The 26,204-nt window shown below is 43.5% G+C and overlaps 1 protein-coding gene across 6 annotated transcripts in view; it reads right to left on the bottom strand.

Moving 5' to 3' along the window:
* plekhm3 (pleckstrin homology domain containing, family M, member 3) overlaps positions 1-26,204 on the bottom strand; it is a 90,565-nt gene that overhangs the window by 25,878 nt on the left and 38,483 nt on the right. For all 6 annotated transcript variants that reach the window (XM_078403653.1, XM_078403656.1, XM_078403652.1 and 3 more), the window contains 2 exons: positions 16,016-16,209; positions 3,304-3,367 (listed from right to left, as the gene is read on the bottom strand). In XM_078403653.1, coding sequence (XP_078259779.1) covers positions 3,304-3,367; positions 16,016-16,209 — 258 coding nt within the window. The remainder of the gene's footprint in view (positions 1-3,303; positions 3,368-16,015; positions 16,210-26,204) is intronic.

Here is a 26,204-nt window from a genome sequence, read left to right as displayed (position 1 = left end):
GTATTGGAATTACTCAGCAATTCTGGCAGCAGCAATGGGAGAAAAAAAGTTAACAGATCAATGAGATAATCTTTCAGCAGGTTTAGTTTAGAGTTTAATTATTGAAACAGGCCCTTCAGCCCATCGAGCCCATAGGGACTATCAATCACCCATTCACACTAGTTCTATCCTACTTTCACATCCACTCCCTGCGAATCAGGAACAATTCATAGTGGCTAATTAACCCACAAACCCACAAGTCTTCGGGATGTAGGGGGAAACTGCAGCACTTTGTGGAATGTGCAAACTTCACACACAGCACCCGAGATCAAGATCGAACCCGGGTCTTTGGCACTGTGAGACAGCAGCTCTCTCAGCTGTGTCACTGAACTGCAATAAGTTACAGATAAAACAAGTTTTAAAATGCAGAAAGAACAGTAGAGCTGTGAGAGGATGGAAATAGGAAAAAGCTAGCGATAAGATCATTTCATGGAATCCCTTGCTGCAGTTTTCTGTAAACATATGGGAGTCATTTTACACACTGAAAAACCCCACAAAGAAACAATGAGATACAAAGCTAGCAATCTATTATAGAAACAATGCCCAATTTCTCCAGCTCTTCTTTGGATAGGGTTAGAAGACCATGCATGTCCATAATAGGATGGCATAGTGGTGCATTGGTAGATGTGCTGCCTTACAGCACCAGAAACCCGGATTTAATCCTCACTACGCATGTTCTCCCTGAGACCATGTGGGTTTTCTCAAGGTACTCCAGTCTCCTCCCACATTCCAAAGACGTGCAGATTTGTTGGTTAATTGGTTTCTGTAAATTGCCACAAGTGTGTAGGATGGAACCAGTGTACGGGTGATTGTTGGGCGGCATGGACTTGGTGGGCCAAAGGGCCTGTTTCCATGCTGTATCTCTAAACTAAACTAAATTAAATAACAGTCCAACATGGCCTCAATTTAACTTCCCATTTGACCAGAGAAATCTCTAACAAAGCAGCACTCCTTTAGCACTGCAATGGATTGTCAGTCTGCATACTAACTCAGATATCTGGAGGATTTTTCTGTCTGAAAATATTAGGCCAGGCATTTCAAATACAAACCATTGAGGTGCAGTCAGGTTTATTCAGGTGTTTATAAAGAATCACTGGCATTTTTCATTGAGCAGTAAAGAGCTCTCCCAACATTCCTCTTTTAAATAATTAAACTAAAACAAGATTAATCTTTTGCTCTTTCATCTTGCTAATTTTGGAATGCAGAGAAGTAACATTGAACTTTCCTGAAGAACAGTTGCAAGACTTCATGCAAAGCGGAGTGGGCTATTCTGACAAATATACATCACTGTCAAGATTTGACCTTCCTGATTTAGAAAGGAATGCAGGAAATGAAGACATTTATTTCTATAACATTTCCCTACCTCTGAACATGTACTTTTCTACCAGTGACGAATAGCCAGTGCTGTAATGCAGGAGGTGCAGGAGCCAAGAATGGACAACTTCTATATCCTGGATTAGGGAGGTCAAGAATCAACCAGATGGCTGCTCCTGATCAATGTCCAGTGAGTTAGAAGGGGGCATAACTTTGGTTGGTGATCAGATCAGGCTTGGCCTTTGCATCCATGTGATCAAATAATCTGCAATGTTTGCACAAAGGAGCTAACTGGATGAAAGTTTCCACAAACCACGCAGGCAAGAAAAACTAATGTTGAACTGGTCAAGGCCTTCATATTCTTGCATGAAGAGTTACCCCGACTTTCTTTTAAATAATAGATGGTTTAATTTGGACCTGGACATTAAATCACAAAAAGCTTAGTTATTTAGTCACAGTGAGCAGCTCCAATCAAATTAGTTTGCTACTCTCGGGAGTATATGTGCCACTTTCTATGTCCACAAGCTTCTCTGATTTGATGGCTCAATTTAGGTCACATTAAATTATAAACTACTGGGACTAATGGAGCACAGCTTTGAGTTTTTTTCCTAAATAAACAATCTAACAAACTGAGCAGAAGAAAACAAGGCTGCCCACAGGGTTTAGAAAAGCTGCTGAAAGGTTTCCGTGCCTGCAATATAATACTTTCATCTGATTAAATTCATTTACTCTACTGAAGGGCCAGTATAGAGGTTCTGCTGTCATTAACTGATTTTCAGATCAATGGTGTACAAAGTGCTTGTGACAGCCCCATGGTACAAAAAGGTTGCAATAAACCTTCGCTGTTTATTTATGTGGTTTGAGCCAGTCTCCAGCATTCTCAATACCTTTTGCTCCATCCTTCTTAAAGCTGCCTAGATCCCAAAAGCTAGAACTCCCTCTCCTTCATCAAGGTGTTCCATAAAAATCACCTCTTTGACTAGGTTTTTGGTCGAGTGTCCAATTGTCCTACGTTGTTCAGTGTCATATTGTCTGAAAATGTTCCTTTATAATCTTTTTTTGACGTTTATTGTATTAAAAGTGATAGGCAAACATAGGTTGCTTTAGGTGTATAATGTTCTATTCATTTGCAATGGTGAAGTTGTGTTTTATTGTGTTTTATTTAGCGAATTCAACAATCGGTGTTGAGGGGAGGTTGGAGAAGACACCAACTTTGGGAAAAGAGAAATAATGTCAAAACAGAGATGTAAAGTGTTCTTTACATACATAAACCAACGTAGGATAGAGAAACAGATCAGCCATGATTGAATGGCGGAGTAGACTTGATGGGCCGAATGGCCTAATTCTGCTCCTATCACTTATGATCTTATGATCCTCCCTTCCATTGACTCCATTTACGCCACGTTGTCTCACCAAGGCTGCCAGCATAATCAAGGACCAGTCTCACCCCCGTCACTCTCTTTTCTACCCTCTCCCATCAGGCAAGAAGTGTGGGAATGCATGCCCCTTCCAGATTCAGGGTCAGTTTCTTCCCAGCTGGTGTCAGGCAATGGAACCGTCCTGTCACCAAATAGAGTGGTCCTGACCTCCCACCGACCTCATTGGAGACCTTCAAATTATCTTTAATTGGACTTTACCTTGTTCTAACCATTATTCGCTTTATCCTGTATCTGTTCACTCCAAATGGCTTGATTGTAATCGTGTATAGTCTTTTCTCTGACTGCATAGCACCCAAAAGCTTTTTCACTGTGACAATAATAAACTGATCTAAACTACCTACCCAAGTCGGTCGGAGTACCAAGAATAATTGTATTTTGTCCCAAGTGCTGGCCTGGCTCAAGTCTTGATTACACAGATGCATGAAAAGCAGGTTATGCTGAATGGAATTCTTTTTAACGGAAAATAATTCTCCCTTGGATAGTTATGGTGATTGATAAGCATGGTACATACCTGCTGAAGGTCAGCTAATGAGTACAAGTGTATGTGCTGTAGAATATATTCTCTGGGAAAGATCCTGTGGGGAAAAAAAAATCATAAATCAGTGTTGTTATTATTAGTAAATTGCAAAACTAAATATTGTATGAAATTTGCCCCATCTAGGGAAAATACATGTTTTACCATTGGGGCTTTTTTGCCACTTCAAAAAAACTTTTAGGTAATTCAGTATCTTAGGGGTATTTGACCCAGTAATTGTTTCTAATTCCCATCTATCTTTCCATTGACAGCAATTCTAGTCACATTACATGTGAACTTTTCATTTAAGTCATTAATAAAGATTGTACGTTGTCAACCAGTGATGTTTTTTTCTCTCGGATAGAGTTCATTATCTATATACTAAAAACTCTCGTTTGTTTGTTCCTGAACTACAGCCAAAACTGTACACGATAGCGCAATAATTTTAGGCCCACCTTACTCACCGTCGTCCCTTAGGTGCTAATGGAAGAAATTTCATTGAAATCGGTGTTATATTTTTTAAGTTATTCAAATTTTAAAGTTTAAATCTATCTCCGAGGGAGGGAGGGGAGAGGGAGGGAGTGGTGGGAGGAGGGGAGGGGGGTTGAGGAAGGGGAGGTGGAGGTGGGGAGGAGAGGGTGCTGCACCAATGCAGGAGAGGTTTGGGCCCAACGGGTCCACTTGGTCTAGTTTTGTTGGCAGTATTTGTTGAGATAGTACCAGGGTTAATACTTCATCACAAATTTGCTGTTTATCCTAAGAATATATATGAGATCTTACTGAGCAAATGCTGGCTGTTGCTCAAGGTTATGTAAAAAATGTGACTCTACAAAGTAATTTGTTGCTTCTTAAATCAGTGTTACAGAATCACACAGCATGGCTTCAGGCACACTGTCCATCCCTACATCTACTCTAATTCCACTTATGTTTTCTTATTCTTCCCACAATCCCCAGATTCCAATCGTCACCAACATATACTAGGTGCAATTTACAGTTGGCAATTAACCAACTGACCCACACGTCTTTGGGTCTTAAGAAGGGTCTTGACCCGAAACGTCACCCCTACCATCTTTCCAGAGACGCTGCCTGTCCCCCTGAGTTACTCCAGCATTTTGTGTCTATCCACAAGTCTTTGGAATGTGGCCGTAAACTAGAGCACGTGAAGAAAACCCAAACCGTCAATGAGAGAGGGTGCACGAAAAGTCAAGACTGAACTGAGTTGGTGGGGCTCTGTGGCAGCAGTTCATTTAGCTGCACCGAAAGAGATCAAGAATATTGTACGATGTGAAAATCCATTATTAAAGGCATTATTTATACAAAACCTCTTTATACGAAGGGATTAAAAGTACCATTAGCAAATTTGCAGATGATACTAAGTTGGGGGGTAGTGTGAATTGTGAGGAAGATGCAATAAGGCTGCAGGGTGACTTGGACAGGTTGTGTGAGTGGGCGGATACATGGCAGATGCAGTTTAATGTAGATAAGTGTGAGGTTATTCACTTTGGAAGCAAGAATAGAAAGGCAGATTATTATCTGAATGGTGTCAAGTTAGGAGGAGGGGAAGTTCAACGAGATCTGGGTGTCCTAGTGCATCAGTCAATGAAAGGAAGCATGCAGGTACAGCAGGCAGTGAAGAAAGCCAATGGAATGTTGGCCTTCGTAACAAGAGGAGTTGAGTATAGGAGCAAAGAGGTCCTTCTACAGTTGTACCGGGCCCTGGTGAGACCGCACCTGGAGTACTGTGTGCAGTTTTGGTCTCCAAATTTGAGGAAGGATATTCTTGCTATGGAGGGCGTGCAGCGTAGGTTCACTAGGTTAATTCCCGGAATGGCGGGACTGTCGTATGTTGAAAGGCTGGAGCGATTGGGCTTGTATACACTGGAATTTAGAAGGATGAGGGGGGATCTTATTGAAACATATAAGATAATTAGGGGATTGGACACATTAGAGGCAGATAACATGTTCCCAATGTTGGGGGAGTCCAGAACAAGGGGCCACAGTTTAAGAATAAGGGGTAGGCCATTTAGAACGGAGATGAGGAAGAACTTTTTCAGTCAGAGAGTGGTGAAGGTGTGGAATTCTCTGCCTCAGAAGGCAGTGGAGGCCAGTTCGTTGGATGCTTTCAAGAGAGAGCTGGATAGAGCTCTTAAGGATAGCGGAGTTAGGGGGTATGGGGAGAAGGCAGGAACGGGGTACTGATTGAGAGTGATCAGCCATGATCGCATTGAATGGCGGTGCTGGCTCGAAGGGCTGAATGGCCTACTCCTGCACCTAGTGTCTATTGTCTATAATGAAAGATTACTATTTTTAAAAAAAGCTTTCAGAGAATATATATATCCAATAATTCAATGTGGATTCAGATTAATATAGCTCTATAATGCCTGCCACCCTTCTTTGTTGCAGAACAGTTGGACATTGTGCAGCTGTATGCTCCAAAGCATCCTTTTACTTACCTCCCCTTAGTCGTTACAGAAATAATGGCACTAAAAAGATTTTCTAAAAGAGTAATTGCATTTCATGTAGAATCTGTTTTTAACGAGAGGATTTGAGTATAGGAGTAAAGAGGTCCTTCTGCGGTGAGACCACATCTGGAGTATTGTGTGCAGTTTCAGTCTCCTAGTTTAAGGAAGGACGTCCTTGCACTGCACGTCCTTGCAGTGCAGCGTAGGTTCACAAGGTTAATCCCTGGGATGGAGGGACTGTCATATGAGGAAAGAATGGAAAGACTAGGCTTGTATTCACTGGAGTTTAGAAGGATGAGAGGGGATCTTATAGAGACGTATAAAATCATAAAAGGACTAGACAAGCTAGATGCAGGAAAAATGTTCCCAATGTTGGGGGAGTCCAGAACCAGGGGACATAGTCTAAGAATAAAGGGGAGGCCATTTAAAACTGAGATGAGAAGAAACTTTTTCACCCAGAGAGTTGTCAATTTGTAGAATTCTCTGCCACAGAAGGCAGTGGAGGCAAATTCACTGGATGAATTTAAAAGAGTTAAATAGAGCTCTAGGGGCTAGTGGAATCAGGGGATATGGGGAGAAGGCAGGCACAGGTTACTGATTGTAGATGATTGTAGACTGTCTTTCAACATACGACAGTCCCGCCATTCCGGGAATTAACCTAGTGAACCTACTCTGCACTCCCTCAATAGTAAGAATGTCCTTCCTCAAATTTGGAGACCAAAACTGCACACAGTACTCCAGGTGTGATCTCACTAGGGCACTGTACAACTGCAGAAGTACCTCTTTGCTCCTATACTCAACTCCTCTTGTCATGAAGGCCAACATGCCATTAGCTTTCTTCACTGCCTGCTGTACCTGCATGCTTACTTTTAGTGACTGATGAACAAGGACACCCAGATCTCTTTGTATTTTCCCTAACTTGACACCATTCAGATAATAATCTGCTTTCCTGTTCTTACCACCAAAGTGGATAACCTCACATTTATCCACATTAAACTGCATCTGCCATGCATCTGCCCACTCACACAACCTGTCCAAGTCACCCTGCATCCTCATAGCATCCTCCTCACAGTTCACACTGCCACCCAGCTTTGTGTCATCTGCAAATTTGCTAATGTTATTTTTAATCCCTTCATCTAAGTCATTAATGTATATCGTAAACAGCTGCGGTCCCAGCACTGAGCCTTGCGGTACCCCACTAGTCACTGCCTGCAATTCTGAAAGAGACCCGTTAATCCCTACTGTTTGTTTCTTGTCTGCCAACCAATTTTCTATCCATGTCAGTACCCTACCCCCAATACCATGTGCTCTAATTTTGCCTACTAATCTCTTTGTGGAATTTGTGGAATTCTCTGCCACAGAAGGCAGTGGAGACAAATTCACTGGATGAATTTGAAAGAGAGTTAGATAGAGCTCTGGTGGCTAGTGGAATCAAGGGATATGGGGAGAAGGCAGGCACAGGTTACTGATTGTGGAGGATCAGCCATGATCACAATGAATGGCAGTGCTGGCTTGAAGGGCTAAATGGCCTCCTCCTGCACCTATTTTCTATGTTTCTATGAAACCTACACAGTTGTCAGAACATGCAAAGTCAACACAGAGAACAATCCCTCCTCAACCACAATTAGTTTGAAGAAGGGTCCCGACCCGAAACATCACTTCTCCATGCTCTCCAGAGATGCTGCTTTACCTGCTATGTTACTTCAGGTCTTTGCATTTTATTCCATGTAACTCTTCCATGCGATGTATTGCTTACTCAATTCAGATCACATGTGGAATAGCAATCTAATTTAGATGTCAATAGTAAAATATTTTAAAATATTTATTTAATATGTACAGATCTGGAACTACAGAAACCTTGCAATAATGTCTGACCATAGCTGTTGATAATCAGAGCCAGGAACCTACAATGTAGAGAGAGGAAAACAAAGAAAATATATAGACTATAGCCTTGCACCATCACAATCCAATATAATGATCTATTTATTTAAATGGTGCTGGGTTAGTTTTGACTCAATTATAACCTTCCCACCTCTGAGCCAGAGAGTTGTGAATTCAAGTCCCACTCCAAAGTTCAAATTCAACATCTCAGCTAATGCTCCACTTGTTACTTAGGGAGTGCTGATCTGCTAATGGTGTCAAGTTTCAATGAAACATTTCATCAAGGCCGTTCTAGCCCAATATTAAAATCGGTTGACACGACCCCAAATGGTGCAGGGGGGGTTTTCCGGGGATCCTGGGTTGACATTTATCTTGAAGCAACATCACAAAACAAATGATCCCATCTTTGTTGATGGGATGTCATGGTCAAATTAGCTGCCATATTTTCTACATTTTAGCAATGACAACACTTAAGAATGTTCTTCAACTAGAAAAAAATAAGATTTGCATTTATAGTACCTTTCCTTCCTTTAGAACAACCCCAAAAGTATTAATTATGAAGTATTTATCTCCATTGTAATGCAGGAATGCAGAAAACCTTGGCTAATGGTCTGCAAACAGCAAGGTAATCTATTCTAGTGATGTTGTTTGATGGATTGACAAAGGCAGACACCCTGAGATATCCAAACCTCTGAAAGATGCTAAAATAAAACAAACAAAAATCCATTTGAGCTAATAATTCTCTGTAAATGTAGGGTGCTATGGGACCTTGGTCGTGCTTCTGCTCCTGATCACCATTCAGTGCTGACAATGGGAAAACAGATCAGGATCACCTGCGCAATATTCCACTCTCAATAATTGATCAATATTTATGGTCTGGGCCCACTCATAATGAATGGCAGTCAGTCTGAGTCAAAGGAGGGCTGTCTATTTGACAAGAAGAAAGGCAAGTCAAAAACTGGGTAGAATTACAAGATAAATAGGGCCGAGGAAGGGATAGTTTAGTAATTAGTCAAATTGTGGCTGTGCTCTAGGCCCAAATTAAAATAATCAGGCTGCTCACTAATGAGAGCCATCTCCAACAAGGAGCCCGCAGCACCTGAGAGGCAGATAAATCATGCTGACAACTCTTCTTTATCATCGTGATTACACTGAACCGTCAGAACGCTAATTACATTTGCACATCAATGGGTGGCCTTGTGTACTGGGTTCCCATTTCATTACATTACTGTGATAACCTGTAATCAAATTATTAGCTAGCAATACACAGTAGCCATGTTGATTTATATTAAGGGGTAGATTATTAAATGCTTGTGTCCAGCTGGCACACACCACAGGCATTAATCCATGGTTTAATTTTGCATTTCCAATTTGTTATTGTAACAAAATGGATTCAGAAACTATTTGCTTTGCATCTCCCACCCCTCTTTCTAAAACAAAAGCTCGACTTTACTGATTCCTGATCCATATTCGCAGAATTCTATTCTCTCGCAACTGTCTCCGCTGCCCTGTACTGGAAACGCATCAAATTTAACACTGTCATCCATGGAGTAAGCTTTCTCCAAGATTTTGCCCTTCACCTCTCTTTCAGCTGTAGCCCCTCAACCTTCTTTCATTCCACTCCTTCAAATATAGCAATGCTATGCTGCCCAAAGTTTCATCGACAACCATATCTTTAAAGACTGAGGAGAACCTTCACAATCTTATTGTGTCCTTCTCTCTCACAGCCATTAAGACTTTTGTTAAAACATCTCTTAAATCAAAGCTTGCAACTGGTACACTGACCTTTGTACTGGGGCCATTAATAGAGACAGAAACAAGTGAATTTATTATGGGGAACAAGGAAATGGCAGACGGGTTGGACAGGTACTTTGGCTCTGTCTTCATAAAGGAAGACACAAACAATCACCCAGATGTACAACGGGACAGAGGACCTAGGGTGATGGAGAAACTGAAGGAAATTCACATTAGTCAGGAAATGGTATTGGTCTGAAGGCTGATAAATCCCCAGGGCCTGATGGTCTGCATCTCAGAGTACTCGAGGAGGTGGCTACAGACTTTTGGTTATTGAGTAGAGCTACTGCTCATGGAAAAATGCTGTTTCTATGTCTGGCCGAGGCGGCTTAGACAGTCCGTAGTCGCCTTCCAGAGGGAAGTGCTTCAAAGAGTTTGTGGCCTGGGTGAGAGAGGTCAGAGATGATCTTACCAGCTCGCTTCCTGGCCCTTGCAGCGTACAGTTCGTCGATGGGGGGAAGGTTGCAGCCAACAACCTTCTCAGCTGATCGAACGATGCGCTGCAGCCTCCGGATGTCGTGCTTGGTGGCTGAGCCAAACCAGACCTTGATGGAGAAGGTGAGGACAGACTCTGCGATGGCAGTATATATCTGGACCATCATTGCCTGCGGCAGATTGTGTTTTCTCAGCAGCCACAGGAAGTTCATCCTCTGTTGGGCCTTTTTGACTGTGGAGTTGATGGTGGCCCCCCAAATAAGGTCCCTGTAGATGATGGTTTCAAGGAACATAAATGACTCCACAGATGTGACTGTGGTGTTGTTGATGGTGAGTGAGGGGATGGGAGGGGGAGGGGGAGGGGGAGGGGGAGGGGGAGGGGGAGGGGGAGGGGGAGGGGAGGGGAGGGGAGGGGGAGGGGGAGGGGAGGGGGAGGGGAGGGGAGGGGAGGGGAGGGGGAGGGGGAGGGGGAGCTGGAGCTCTCCTAGTCTACTATCCATTCCACTGTCTTACGAGCATTGAGCTCCAGGTTGGTGCGAAGGCACCAAGGCGCCAACTGTGTCACTTCCTGTCGGTGTGTTGAACAGCAGGAGAACAGCAGGAATCACAAAGGGGGAGAAAATGTCACAGAAATCCCGTTTGAAAGAGAACTTCTTCAAGGTAGCCATACTGTGAGGGTCTATACCAATCAATCACTGGTCAGGCTTTGTCCTACCCCACCCCACTTTTCCAGCTCTCTCCCTCCTATTACAATTAGCCTGAACAAGAGTCCTGGCACCAATGGTCGCTTACCCATTCCCTCCATAAATGTTGCCTGACCCACTGAGTTCTTCCAACACTTTGTGTTTTGCTCAAGAGAAGAAACCTTGACAAGAGTGGTGAAGGAAACTCTAAGCAGTCTGATTCAAACTCTTGGGTTCTTAAATGCTTTCAAGGCTTTCAACCAGAACTAGTCCGTCATCATGCAGCAACTCTTTATCTTTATTTGTTTGTGTCAATCAACATGAGTCATAAACTAAACTAACCATGCCGAGTGCAAGTATGGTTGAGCAACAGTGCAATACAAAATCTCCCATTGTTACTGCAATTAGTCACCTCCCTGTAATTAAGTAGACCTTTGACCAGCAGGTATGTTTAGAACAAAATTAACATGAAAATCAATGTTAACTGCATGCAGTTAAAAATCAATTGACCACAACCAATGATAACAAGACTCAACTTTGCTCTCACTAGGGTCTCTTCTACATCCCGCAGCTCCGCTCTTGCTCCCCCTCCCCCCATTCGTAACAAGGACAGAATCCCCCTCATTCTCACCTTCTACCCCATCAGCCAGCGTATCCAACAAATCATCCTCCAACATTTCCGTCACCTACAATGGGACTCCACTACTGGCCACATCTTCCCATCCCCTCCCCTTTCTGCATTCCGCAGAGACCGTTCCCTCCGTAACTCCCTGGTCCACTTGTCCCTTCCTACCCAAACCATCCCATCCCGGGGCACTTTCCTCCTGCAACCGCAGGAGATGCAACACCTGTCCCTTTACCTCCCCCCTCAACTCCATCCAAGGACCCAAACAATCTTTCCAGGTGAGACAGAGGTTCACCTGCACCTCCTCCAACCTCATCTACTGTATCCACTGCTCTAGATGTCAACTTCTTTACATCGGCGAAACCAAATGCAGGCTCGGCGATCATTTCGCTCAACACCTTCACTCAGTCCGCCTTAACCAACATGATCTCCCGGTGGCTGAGCCCTTCAACTCCCCCTCCCACTCCCAGTCTGACCTTTCTGTCATGGGCCTCCTCCAGTGCCATAGTGAGGCCCACCGGAAATTGGAGGAACAGCACCTCATATTTCGCTTGGGCAGCTTGCAACCCAGTGGTATGAACATTGACTTCTCCAACATTAGATAGTTCCTCTGTCCCTCTCTTCCCCTCCCCAGTTCTCCCTCTAACTTCCTGTCTCCACCTATATCCTTCCCTTGTCCCGCCCCCCCTGACTTCAGTCTGAAGAAGGGTCTCGACCCGAAACGTCACCCATTCCTTCTCTCCTGAGATGCTGCCTGACCTGCTGAGTTACTCCAGCATTTTGTGAATAAATACCTTTGATATGTACCAGCATCTGCAGTTATTTTCTTACAAAAGAACATTAAATCTTTATCCCTTAGGCTGGAAGTGACTGAGAAGCTTTGGAGAGGAGGGGGCGGAAGGGGATTTCACAAAAAAGGGCGAATTTTAAGGTACATGAAATGCAAATAGGATATATTCTTAAAAGTAAAATAATTGCAGGTTGGAAATCTGAAATAAAATGCGAAAATTCTGAAAACACACAGGTCAGGTAGCATATGTGGAAAGATAAACATTTGACATTTGTTGAGCAAAACAAAGTACTGAAGGAATTCAGTGGACAGGCAGGATCTGTGGAGAATGGACAGTCAGCGTTTCAGACGAAGAAAGGCCCTGACTTGAAATGCATCTGTCCATTCCCTCCACAGATGCTGCTTGACCCATTGAGTTCTTTCAGCACTTTGTGTTTTGCTCAAGATCCCAGCATCTGCAATTTCTTGTTTCGCCAGTTAACATTTGTTCATGTCATTGTACTTTTGTGTGTGCCGTAAGTATCCGATACTGAGGTAGCATATGGTGTGATATAAATCCAAGCCTTACATCTACAAGCCACATACAAAGAAATTGAGTCATAGAGATGCAGCACGGATGATATGGTGGCCTACGCCCTCTGCTCGATGTTACTGTTGGCCAGGAGGTATAGAAGTTACATACCACCAGATTCAGGAACAACTATTTTCCTTCAAGTCCTGGCTGAGATATAGGAATCATCGTTAGACACAGGTGAGGTGCTAGAAGACTGGAGGTTAGGTAATGTTGTGCCTCTATTGAAGAAAAGCTGCAAAAGAAAACCTGGGACCTACACACCAGTAAGCCTAACATCCATGGAGAGCCAATGGTTGATTACGGATAGTCAACATGGTTTTGTCCGTTGGAGATCATGTCTCACAAATTTGATTGAACGTTTTGAGGAAGTAACCAAAATGATGATGAGGCAGGGCTGTAGACAAAGATTATATGGAATTCGGCAGCCTTTAATAAGGTTCTGCATGGTAGGCTGCTCTGGAAGGTTAGATCACATGGGATCCAGTGAGAGCTTGCTAAAAGGATACAGAAACGGCTTCATGTTAGGAAGCAGAGGGTGGTGGTGGAAAATTGTTTTTTGGACTGGAGGCCTGTGATGAGTAGCGGGCCTCACTGATCGGTCCTTGGGTCGTTGTCATCTATATCGACGACTTATGAGAACCTACAAGGCATGGTTAGTAAGTCTGCCGATCAGGGTATTAAGTATAGAAATTGGGATGTTATGGTAGACCGGGGGCCCACCCGGAAGGTCCAGCTCACTCCCTGGAGACTGAGGACTCGACTGCCCGGAGGGCCTGACTCACCCATTGAAAACTTTGTGCTGCGATCGTAAACTGCTCGGTAGGCCTGCCTCGCCCGCCATTGATAGTGGAACCACAATCCACGTTGAAAAATGGAACCCACCCAGAATAGATGGCGGGCACGCGGACCGGAACCCACCCGGAAGGCCCGGCTTGCCTGCCTCGGATCGAGGACCCACAGGAACCCACCTGGAAGACCCGTTAGCAGACCGGCTGCGGGAGAGAGTGCACAGCTTTCATGGATGGAGGCTCTGCAGCAGCCTGGGGCTCAGCTGGTCCGGGAGCAGCGGCGGAGGACACCGCGGCCAGGCGCCCGGCCGATTTTGCAATGTCGCTAAACAACGGGCTTCATGGCCAGCTCAAGATCCCTGCACTTAAAACTGGGACTTGAAAATGGCGCCAAACTGGCGACGCTGTATGTTGTCTCAGTGTACTGCTGCTGCACATATGAACTGTATCTGAGATGTTTATCTAATCTATATCTAAGTGCTTATGCATAGTGATACTTGTACTGAATACAAAAATGAATTTCACTGTACCTCGGTACATGTGACAAATAAAGTACCATACCACACAGTTGTACAAGACATTGGTGAGGTCACATTTGGAGTATTGGGTTCAATTTTGGTCACCCTGTTATAGGAAAGATGCCATTAGGCTGGAAAAAGGGTAGAGAAGATTCACGAGAATGTTGCCAGGAGTCAAGGGCCTGAGCTTCTGGGAGAGATTGAGCAGGCTAAGACCTGATTTCTTGAAGTGCAGGAGGATGAGGTGTGTCCAATCACAAGGGGAATAAATAGGGTGAATGCACAGAAGCTTTTTTTGAGTAGGGAAAAAGAGGACTTAGGTTTAATAGGAACTTGCGGTGAAAAACCTTCACACTAGTGATGGGTATATGGAATGAGTTGCCAGAGGAAGTAGTTGAGGCAAGTACAATAACAGCATTTAAAAGGCATTTGGATGGGAAAGGTTTGGAGGTGTGTGCCAAACACGAGTGAATGGGATTAGCTTATATGGGGCATCTTGGTCGGCATGGATGAGTTGGACCGAAGGACTTGTATCAGTGCTGTACCACTACAACCATCATTATTGAGTTGACTGCACAATCCTAATCCTACCTCAGCAATGTAATACTAAGGAAGACCTCTTGTACTATCCTGGACCTGTTTTCCATTTGTGTTTCACACTGATGTTTTTGTTTATGCAGTCTTTTTCTTTTCACTGCATTGCAAAATTTGTGTAACTTGTGTTTTTATGTGTTGGCTGCATCTATGTGCCTGTGATACTGCTGCAAGCAAGATTATCAATGTACATGTACCTCAATGTGCTTGTGCATATGACAATAAATTGAATCACCAGTAATCATTTTCAAAGTAACACAAGACTGAATCAAGCCCCAAGTACATATTATTCCATAATCTGGTCTCCTTAAATTCTAGGGATGCTAAATCAGTCTACAGATGCCAACATCAGTCATCAATCACTAGCTCATTTGCTGTCAAGTCCTTAATCTGTTCTACTGTTACGTGACTATTCCAATGCTCCCAGCTTATCCCATGATATTTTGCAAGAGTGTTATCAACAAAATTTGACATTGAGCCACTTAATTCCAGCTTTTGATTTTTGTTCTAATTATTCCATATGAATATGTATGTATGAATATGAATATGTCGAACATTTCTAATATTACAACTCAGAACTCCCCACACTGAGAACTGAGGATCATCGAATCTGACTCCGAAATCTTAACAGGGAAAATAAAAGCAAAATTCGTCATGACAAATTAACAGTTGCTATTTAGTAAAATGGAATTTATAGCACTGGAGTATTCAATAAAGATTCACTGGAATGATACAGGAACTAAGGAGTTACATCTTTCAGGGGGTGACTAAACAGAACAAAATTGAAATGTATGATGATCCTGATGAGTTTTTCAGGTTCTGAAAGGGTTTATTAAAGTAAGCAGATGTCAGACTGGGTAGAGTGATCAAAACCTGTGGCCATGACCATACAATATCCTAGTCACTAATAAATCCAAGGGAAAGCAAATAGGTAGCCTCAGAATTGGTTAGACTATGGAACTTGCCACAAGATATGGTCAAGATAAGTAGAAGAGATACAAATTAAGGGGAAACCTATAAAAGCATTTGGCAGATAGGAATAAAAAAATAATTGGTGGGGAATTAGTTTAGTTTTTTTTGTTTAGTTTTATGATACAGCTCGGAAACAGGCCCTTTGGCCAACCGAGACCATGCCGACCAGCAGTCCCCGCTATCCACACTAGGGACAATTTACAATTTTACCAAGCCAATTAGCCTACAAACCTGTACGTCTTTGGAGTGTGGAAGGAAACTGGAGCTCCTGGAGAAAACGCACGCTGGTCATGGGGAGAATGTATAAATGCCTTACAGACAGCACTTGTAGTCAGGATCGAACCTGGGTCTCTGGCGCTGGAAGGCAGCAACTCTACCGCTGCACCACCGTTGTTATTGATGTACGAGGTGGCAGAATGAGAGACAGATGGGTACATGATAAGAAGTCGGAAAGAATAATACGGCCTCATTTAATTTACCCAAGTACTACCAGAATGACTATCTTTTTATTACAATTTACACAAGCAATACAAGCAATCTTACTCTCACAATAGTCAATACACGCGAGTTTCAAACCACAGCTATATACACACCTTCGACGCAAATCTTCTGCCACAGTGGCTCTGCAGCTGAAGAGGTATGCTCTCAGCGATCTGAGTTGTTGGCGCAAGCGGAGGACAGTTGCCAATGCATCCACATGTTCATACAAGCATGGATTATCCTGCTGGATGTCAATGAGTGGCTCTTCCGCGATGTACTCTAGGAACTCTTTTGCTTGTTTCGAAATCTGCAGGAACCAAGAGATTTGAAAATGGCATTAGATATTTATAGAGTACATAGGACATCGAACAAAACAGCACAGGAACAGGCACTTTGGCCCACAATATATGTGTTGAGCACGGTCAAGTTAAAATAATGTAATATATGCACATGATCCATATCGCTCCATGTCCTGCATATCCATGTGCCTATTTAAACATTAATCTCCTATCTTTCTCCACAACTATCTCCAACAGCACATTCCATATAGTGTAAAAAATGCTCCACATACCTCCTTTGCACCACTCTCATAAAGCTATACCCTCTTATGTTGACATTTACACCTGGAATAAATGTTCTCACTGTCTCCCTATCTATGCCTCTCACAATTTTATACATTTCTATCAGGTCTTCACGCAGCCTCTGATGGTGTAGAGAAAACAATCAAAGTTTGTCCAACCTCTCTTTGCAGCTAATCTAATTCAGAAATCATTCTGGTAAACCTCTTCTGCACCCTCTGTTCCCACTTTCGGAGCTATGGGCCATCAATGCAGAATGAGTCTTGCCATCAACCATATATATATCTTCCTTTACATTCAACCTCCCAAAGTGCAACACCTCACACTTGCTTGGATTAAACAACATTTGCCATTTTTTCACCTCATTGTTTGCAACTCCAGCAATATTGATGTCACATGCAAACTTGCTAACTAATCTGTCTACATTTACATCTAAGTCATTTAAATACATCACAGTAATGTAGTCAATATGTTAAAGAATATAACAAGTTTGAACTGGAGCTAACAGCCTTACAGTATAATAATCTGTAGGCAGTTAATAACAGATTAATTTGCCGCTACACTTTGAGATCAAGAAGAGGTGGTGTTGGGCTCTTGAAGAGCACGAAGGTGGGATAAGCCCCGAGGGCCTAGTGGGATCTATCCCAGGTTATTGAGAGAGGCAAGAGAGGCGAGTGCTCGGGCCTTGAAGATCTTTGTATCCTCTCGTCACAAGTAAGGTCCCAGAAGACTGGAGAATAGCCAATACGGGTCTCCTTCATTAAAGAAGGGAAACAGGAATATTCCAGAAAATTATAACCAGTGACCCTCGACATCAGTGGTATTGGAGAGGATTCTTCAGGTAGAATTTACTTGCATTTAGAAGAAAATAGGCTCATTAGGGACTGTCAGCATAGCATGCTCCAGGGCAGGTCATGTCTTATAAACTCAAATACATTTCTTGAAGAGGTGACAAAGGTGATTGATGAAGATAGTCAGTGGCTGTTGTCTACATGGACTTTATGTGAAGCATAAGATAAGGTCCCTCGTGGTCGACTGATCTAGAAGATTAAGTGTATGGGATCCTTGGTGATTTGGTAGTTTAGATTCACAGCTGGCTTACCCATAAAAGAAAGGGGGTGGTGGTGGAATGGTGGAATTCTGGCTGGATATTTTTGTGTTCACAGGATAAGTAATGAGATATCTGCTGCTTGTGACACATTTAAATGACTTGGACGAGAATGTAGATGGGTTGATTAATAAATTTGCAGATGACACAAGGCTGTCAAAGGATATAGCACAATGTAGATCAGTTACAGATACAGTGCCCTCCATAATGTTTGGGACAAAGACCCATCATTTATTTATTTGCCTCAGTACTCCACAATTTGAGATTTGTAATAGAAAAAATCACATGTGGTTAAAGTGCACATAGTCAGATTTTAATAAAGGCCATTTTTATACATTTTGGTTTCACCATGTAGAAATTACAGCAGTGTTTATACATAGTCCCAACGTTTCAGGGCAGCATAATGTTTGGGACACAGCAATGTCATGTAAATGAAAGTAGTCATGTTTAGTATTTTGTTGCATATCCTTTGCATGCAATGACTGCTTGAAATCTGCGATTCATGGACCTCACCAGTTGCTGGGTGTCTTCTCTAGTGAGGCTCTGCCAGGCCTGTATTTCAGCCATCTTTAGCTGAAGAGAAAACTGAAGGGGACTAGCCCCAAAAACAAGCATAAGCTAAAGTTGGCTACAATACAGACCTGGCAGAGCATCACCAGAGAAGACACCCAGCAAACTGGTGATGATTTATAAGATTATGCAAGGCAAAAATAGCAAGTCAGATCCTTTTCCCCAGGGTAGAAAGGTCAAATACCGGAGTGCATAGCTTAAGGTCACTGGGAGAACATTAAAGATAATGTGCAGTATCACGAGGCTTTAGGATGGGCAAGAGGCTTTTAGATGGGTACATAAATATGCAGGGAACAAAGAGATAAGGATCAAATTCAGACAGAAGGGATAATTTGGTATCATATTCGACTATCATGGGCCAAAGGGCCTGTTCTTCTGCTTCACCTGATCCCTTAACGGAAATAAAGTTGCTATCCTTGCCTAGCCTAATCTGTATGGGACTAGAGTTCTGGGCCAACATGCTTGCTGTAGACTGCCATAGAATCATACAGCAGCCATTAGCCAAATAATGCAATCCAGCAATCAGCAATCAGCAATCCAATTTTTCTTTGTGCATTCCTATCAACTCCACCCTCCCTTGAGTTACCCGTCACCCACTTTCACGAGGGGCAATCGACAGTACTCATTAATTTAACAGCCAAGTTGTCTCTATTTTTGCCTCCTCAATGGATCTTGAATGGTTCTTTATTATCACATGTACCAAGGAACAGTGAAATTCTTTTCGGAAAGATTATTCTTATACATAAGTATAATCCCCAATTAAATACAGAATGCATAGAAACAGCCCACTGAGTTCATATGCAAGGTCACCAGGTTTTGTAGCCATTTTCAAAGTCCCAGCTGCAGCTGGTCATAAAGGCCCGTTGCAGCCATCGCCATGATCTGGATCATCCCATGAACCGTCATCCATCTCTTCACTCGGCCATCTTCAGCCTTTGTGCCCTGGGGCACCATCTGCAGCCGACCTTGAGGGTGCAGAAGGTAAGACCACCGGTTCTTCTTACATCAGGTTTTTCTTGCATCCACCACCGACTCCCTCTACTCCCCTCGCCAGTTCCCAGTCCTCGGGGACAGGCAGGAGCAGGGCTCAACGGATTCCCAGTCCAGGTGGGTTCCCGGTTCCGCGGCATGCGAGCCAGGCCTGCTGCGGGGTATGGCAGTGGCGAGTGGCCTGTTGGGAGCTCGGGCCGCTATGTAATCTTGGTATAAAAAATTATCGCAGGGCAATTAATTATGGGCCTAATTCCACATAAGTCAAGTCAAGTCAAGTTTATTTGTCACATACATATACAAGATGTGTAGTGAAATGAAAGTGGCAACGCCTGCGGATTGTGCTAAACTACAAAACAGAATAGAATTTTTTTTTTAACACAAAAAATAAATTAATACAGTAAATTAAATTAGTCCCTGGTGATATGAGAGTTAACAGTTCTGATGGCCTGTGGGAAGAAACCGTCTCATCCTCTCTGTTTTCACAGCGTGACAGTGGAGGCATTTGCTTGACCGTAGCAGCTGGAACAGTCCATTGCTGGGGTGGTAGGGGTCCCCCATAATGTTGCTGACTCTGGATCTGCACCTCCTGATGTATAGGTCCTGCAGGGGGGCGAGTGTAGTTCCCATAGTGCGTTCAGCCGAACGCACTACTCTCCGCAGAGCCTTCCTGTCCTGGGCAGAGCTGTTCCCAAACCAGATTGTGATGTTCCTGGACAAGATGCTTTCTCCAGCCCCAGAGTAGAAGTACTGAATGATCCTCAGAGAGACTCTGAATTTCCTCAACTGTCTGAGGTGGTAAAGGCGCTTCCTTGCCTTACTCACCAGTACGGCAATGTGTGTTGTCCATGTCAGATCCTCTGTGATGTGGACTCCCAGGTATTTAAAGCTGCTCACCCTATCCACAGTAATCCTATTTAACTCCAGTGGCATGTACGTCCTCGGATGTTGACCCCTTCTAAAGTCTACAATCAGCTCCTTAGTTTTTGTGACATTCAAAAGAAGGCTGTTGTCCTGACACCAGAGTGCCAGATCAGCCACCTCCTTCCAGTAGGCCTTCTCATCGTTATCGGAAATCAGGCCCACCACCACAGTGTCATCAGCAAACTTGATGATGGAGTTGGAGCTGAAACTGGCCACACAGTCATGTGTGTACAGGGAGTACAGTAGGGGGCTAAGGACGCAATCCTGGGGGGGATCCTGTGTTCAGGGTGAGGGGGTTAGAAGTATGTCTCCCCATCTTGACCACTTGGGGTCTGGCGGTGAGAAAGTCCAGGGTCCAGGCACACAGGGGAGTGTTAAGCCCCAGTTTCAGCAGCTTCTCAGCCAGTCTGGTGGGGACTATTGTGTTGAAAGCTGAACTAAAATCAATGAACAGCATCCTCACATATCCACATTATCCACATATTTCATACCAAATTCAGGAAAGAAGCAGATTACCTGGACAATGTGAAATGGCAGAGTGAAAGCTAACTGCGTCGTGCCTTTCTAAAAATAGCTAGTATGGAAAAGATGTCATCACTAACCATATTACCATAGCACATACAAAAGAACAGCTGGCATTTCATTCACTGGAACTGTGACTTTACTTCAGAAAATACTTTTGGCTGTAAAGGACTTCTGAATGTTCTGAGGTCTTATGCGTGCACCTAATTTTAAAGCTCAATTCTCTTGTTTCCAGCAATGCTTGGATATTTAATATTACTCATTTTACAGAGATATGCCTTTTGTATTTTAAAATTACTTCACTGACTGTTGTAAACTGCGTAGAGGCTGCCAAAGGAAATAAATGTTCCATTCACATTGAGAGGGAGTGCAAAACAAGTTTCACAAGACCATGGTGCTGATTTCATCTCTTTTATGAGAATGACAAAGATCCGGAAGTTATAAACTAGAATAGTTCAGTAGGTATACTCATTGAACAAATTTTATAGCACCCTTTGATACCGTTCAGGTTTAAAAGAAAAAGTAAACCTGTGACCAGACAGACCAATAATGTAGGAGGTATGTAACTGCATGGAGTCAGAATAGACAATGTCTAAAGAATGGTCCCCTACCCGAGATGTTACCTGCCCATTTTCCTCCACAGATGTTGCCTGACCTGCCCAAGATTCCAGCATCTGCGCTCTCGGGTCTCCAGAATAGGCACCCTCCTCATGGACAGTTACAGAGCATCTGTAATTTGTCTTAGCGCTTAGGATTAGGGATCCAAAACTCAGGAAGAACTTGCGATTCGAGTGCCATCAACAACAGTTTGTGCTTATTAAACACATGTCCAAGCTGGATAATGGTGGGAGGGTGGGTGAGAGCCACAGGGGAAATATTTCAGGACTTGGAGCATAAGCAATGAAAATTGATAGTCAGTGCATGGTTGTCAGGATTGTTCAACTTCTAAATTCAACTTTTTCCTCCCTTTAAAAAACTCTGCTCATGATTTTTACTATAGAAATCCTATTTACAAAATATCCTCATATTGGCCTTGTCCACAAAGCACAACTGTGGCTAAGAATGCACAGCACAAACAGACCATTCAGCCCAACTAGTCCAGCCCGTGTTTACGCTCTACACAGGTTTCCTGCCAACCTTGCAACTTATCCTTCCCATTCCTTTGACATGATTTGCTAATCATCCAGTGCATTTGGAGGCTTTTTTGAGCACAGTGTTAATGGTATCTCTCCAGGGTTCCTGGCTATCTGACAGTACAGGAAAGATGTGGAAGACTGCAGCCATGAGCTTAGTATTGAATTTGAGGTCTTGATATTAACACACTTTTTTTCAATTACTCAAGCACTATCCTGGCACAATGGAGGCAATGGAGATTTTCATCATGACCTGTACCTTTGGTGAGAAGTTGTTCTCAAAGTATGGAGGGTGTTGGTTAAACATCTTTATTTGCTGAGGGTGGGAGGAGCGTTGTATTTTGCGTGGAAGGCAAACGTTAATAAAATACCTTTTCCTAAGGTACATTATAATGCAAATACGATTCCCTCGTAAACCTAACTGAATGAACTAACAATGACTTGGCACTCAGCCTCAGGGTGTGTACAAACACATGTTGTCTGCAAACTGTCACTTAATGTCTGCGGTCACGGTGACCTTGGCAGATTAATTGGCCACTGTAAATTCCCTTCTGATGGCAGGACATATTTGAAGCAGTTGACTGGCATGAAGAGAGAATAGGGACATGAATGGGACTAACATGGAGTATTCTGACAGCTTGTATGCACTGATAGTCTGAATCGCCTCCATCTAAGTTGCAAGGATGTATGGGTCGAGAGTGGAGGTGAAGTTTTCCATTCATCGATAAGATTACCACAGGCAACCTGTTAGAGGTGAGATGCAATACTGCACTGAGAAATATAAAGAGATGAAGCAATAGCTTGCTTTAACTCCATTCTGTAATGGTTTGGGGTCTGTGAAATCTCTTTTTAGAATTACAACATGCATGTCATTCAGTAGTACATGTAGAATGGAGACAAATTTCTGAGTGCAGCCAAAATTGGGGATTCACCAAAATCTCCCTTTGATGGCAGGGTTAAATGCTTCCTTGGCATCAAAAAAGCTATGAGTAGTGATCGATGAACCCAGAGCAGCGGCTCCCTGAATTTCGTAAGGCTTGAATTCATGCCAAATTTTAGCAATTGCACAGGATTCCATCTGCTACAGTGTACTTATTGTTTTTCAGCTACTCATGGCTTTTCCAGGCTCTTGTCAGCCTAAGGTGTGACGAGCTTGTTGTGGAACATCGTCAAGGATGCATGTCACAGATAGACCTTTGGTTGAGTAGATATTTGAATTGCTGCTGCCAGATGCTCCTGTCTCCCACTCCTTAAAATGCTCTCATAAGTGATAGGAGCAGAATTAGGCCATTCAGCCCATCAAGTTTACTCTGTTATTCAATCATGACTGATCAATCTCTCCCACCTAACCCCATTCTCCTGCATTCTCCCCATAACCTTTGACACCCATACTAATCAAGAATCTATCTATCTCTGCCTTAAATATATCCACTGACGGCCTCCACAGCCTTCTGTGGCAAAGAATTCCACAGATTCATCACCCTCTGACCAAATAAATTTCTCATCTCCTTCCTAAAAGAACGTCCTTAAATTCTGAGGCTATGACCTCTAGTCCTAGACTTCCCACTAGTGGAAACATCCTCTCCACATCCACTCTAACCTAGCCTTTCACTATTTTGTACGTTTCCATGAGGTCCCCCTCATTCTTCTAAACTCCAGCGAGTGCAGGCCCAGTGCCATCAAATGCTTATCATATGTTGACCTACTAATTCTTGTAAACCTTCTCTGGACCCTCTCCAGAGACAGCACATCCTTCCTCAGATATGGTGCCCAAAATTGCTCACAATATTCCAAATATGGCCTGACCAGCACCCTATAGAGCCTCAGCATTACATCCTTGTTTTTGTATACAAGCCCTCTCGAAATAAATGCTAGCATTGTGTTTGCTTTCTTTTGTTCTTGGGTATCATCAGAGTTGTCCCGGGTGTTTAAACCATAATGGTTCTGAACAGCATTATGGTTACAGTTAATTGCTGGATCTCCTACATATCTCCTGCACCCATCATTTGTCTTTAGGTTGTAATGTTTTGTGCCCAGATGCCTATGGATTTATTTATTTTCCCTTGAGGCATGCCAGACTTTCAGTCCAAGAAAGCTGTGCATTTATACTTAACTAGATTGAGGTGGACCTATTGGGTCCAAATCTCTCCTCAGGGCCTCTCCTAGGGCAACCCTCCCCCAACTTACAATACTGCGGGCCTGGCAACCCTCTCCAACTGACGAAGTCCGTTGCCGGGTGGGGAGTGTCTCCCGGGGCTGTGGGCGGGCGAGGGGGGACAGGGAAGAGGAGAGGGTGCCACTCACTTTGGCCCTGTGCCGCCAGCACTGTAGCCAGAGCGAGCCATGGACCCAAAGCCTCTCCTGCATTGGTCTAGCACCCTCCCCTCCCCCACTTCCCCCCAACTCACCCACTCAATCCCCCCTCAACTCCCCTTATCTCCCCTCCTCCCCCCCACCCACTCCATCCCCCCTCATCCCCCACCCACTCCATTTCCCCCTCAACCCCCCTTAAAACTTCCCCAAACCTCTCCTGCATTGGTCTAGCACCCTCCCCCACTCTCACTCCCCCAGACAGGGCACTATACAAAACAGAAGCAGCAACAAGCCATCTGGCCATTTGCATCTTTCCTGCCATTCAAAGAGATGATGGATGATTCTTTCCATCAGCACTGCCTTCTTGTGCTAATCCCATGTTCCTCAATTCCCTTTAATATAGTAAAACTCGAATAGTCCAGTGTCTTCTGGACTCCTGAGCAAAAATCAAAAAGTGCTGGAGGAAACCAACGGGTCAAGCAGCAACTGTGGTGGGAAATGGACCCTCCTTCAGACTTAAAGTAAGCATCATTTAAGATTTCACAGTGGAGCATTAGACGCAAGGGACTGCAGATGCTGGAATCCTGAGCAAAAAACAAAGTCCTGGAGGTACTCAGTGGGTCAGTCTGAAGAAGGATCTTGACCTGACACAAATGCTGGATCACCCACTGAGTTCCTCCAAAACTTTGTTTTCTGCTCAAGATTGTAGCACCTGTAGTCTCTTCTGTCTTTCTAATTTGGACTTTAGTAGTAGATTTTCTGACTATTGGATGTTACTTTTATTAATTAAAAGAGATTCAAAGACTCTCTTAGAACATCACTGAGGAGTTGCAACTTTGATACACACCACTGGGAACCGCAAGCATTGGATTTTCCTGTTTGGTGAACCTACATAAAAAGTGGTGCTCACTCATGAAGAAGCTAGATTGAGAAGCAAAGCGAATCTCACAAATCAAGAACCACTGATGCTACAGCATCTCTACACCAGTTACCTGTGTGATAGGAACATATGAGCCCAGAATGGTCAATAGACAATAGGTGCAGGAGTAGGCCATTTGGCCCTTCGAGCCAGCACCACCATTCAATGATCATGGCTGATCATTCTCAGGTCTATGGTCATATCATTCTATGGTCATATCAGCTATTTCAGTACACATCGCGACACTATAGATTAGATGTCATGATCCTACTCGAGAACTAGTGACCACAAGAATAACAAAGGTAGACACAAAATGCTGGAGTAACTCAGCAGGTCAGGCAGCATCTCGGGAGAGAAGGAATGGGTGACGTTTCGGGTCGAGACAAGAAGGGTCTCGACCCAAAATGTCACCCATTCCTTCTCTCACGAGATGCTGCCTGACCCGCTGAGTTACTCCAGCATTTTGTGTCTACCTTCGATTTAAACCAGCATCTGCAGTTTTTTTTCCTACAAGAATAACAAATGTACCTTCAACACACCTGTATGAAACTTCTATTAAAAATGTTACAACAGTATAATATTTTTTTCCAGTGAACGAGGAGAGTTTAAAAGGAGCATAGAAATAAAACCTTGGTGAGTTTAAAGGAAACGCAGGGAATGTGATCTTGGTTATTTAAAATGACCCGTAGAGTTTAAAGGGAGTGGAATCAGAACTGGTGAACCAGATGCCGAATGATCAGGTTTACTTAAAAATGGATGGCAGATTTACTAGAGTTTTGCTGCCTCCACAGTCCTTGGGATAGAGAAAGATGTTCTCATCTCAAACCTGACTAATCGACCCTTTTTGCTGAGACAATGATCCTGATTCTAGATATCTCAATAAGAATCATGTTGTTCCTTTACTCACCTTATCTTGTTCAATAATAATTAGTTCAATCAGATTCTTCAGAGGGAGTTGATAACAACAGAATCTTAATATGCGGAGGAACCTTAAAGGAATCTCTTCCTTCAAAGATAAATCAAAGTCTGTTAACCTACTCCCATAGAACAACCCCTCACATTCCAAACTTAATCTGGTGAAACTCTATTGCCCTCTCTCCATTGTAACTCATTGAGTCAAACAGCATGAAAACAGGCCCATCAGCCCATCCAGTTGGTGCTGACCATCAAGCACCGATTTATTCCAATCCCATGCAAGTGTATCCTTCTGTAGGGAGGAAGACCCAAGCACTCTGCTGGCTCTTC

The sequence above is a fragment of the Rhinoraja longicauda genome, chromosome 8 (assembly GCF_053455715.1).
Source record: "Rhinoraja longicauda isolate Sanriku21f chromosome 8, sRhiLon1.1, whole genome shotgun sequence".
NCBI lineage: Eukaryota > Metazoa > Chordata > Chondrichthyes > Rajiformes > Arhynchobatidae > Rhinoraja > Rhinoraja longicauda.
Note: the sequence above shows the minus strand (reverse complement) of the source record. Positions and strands in the feature narration are given on the sequence as shown.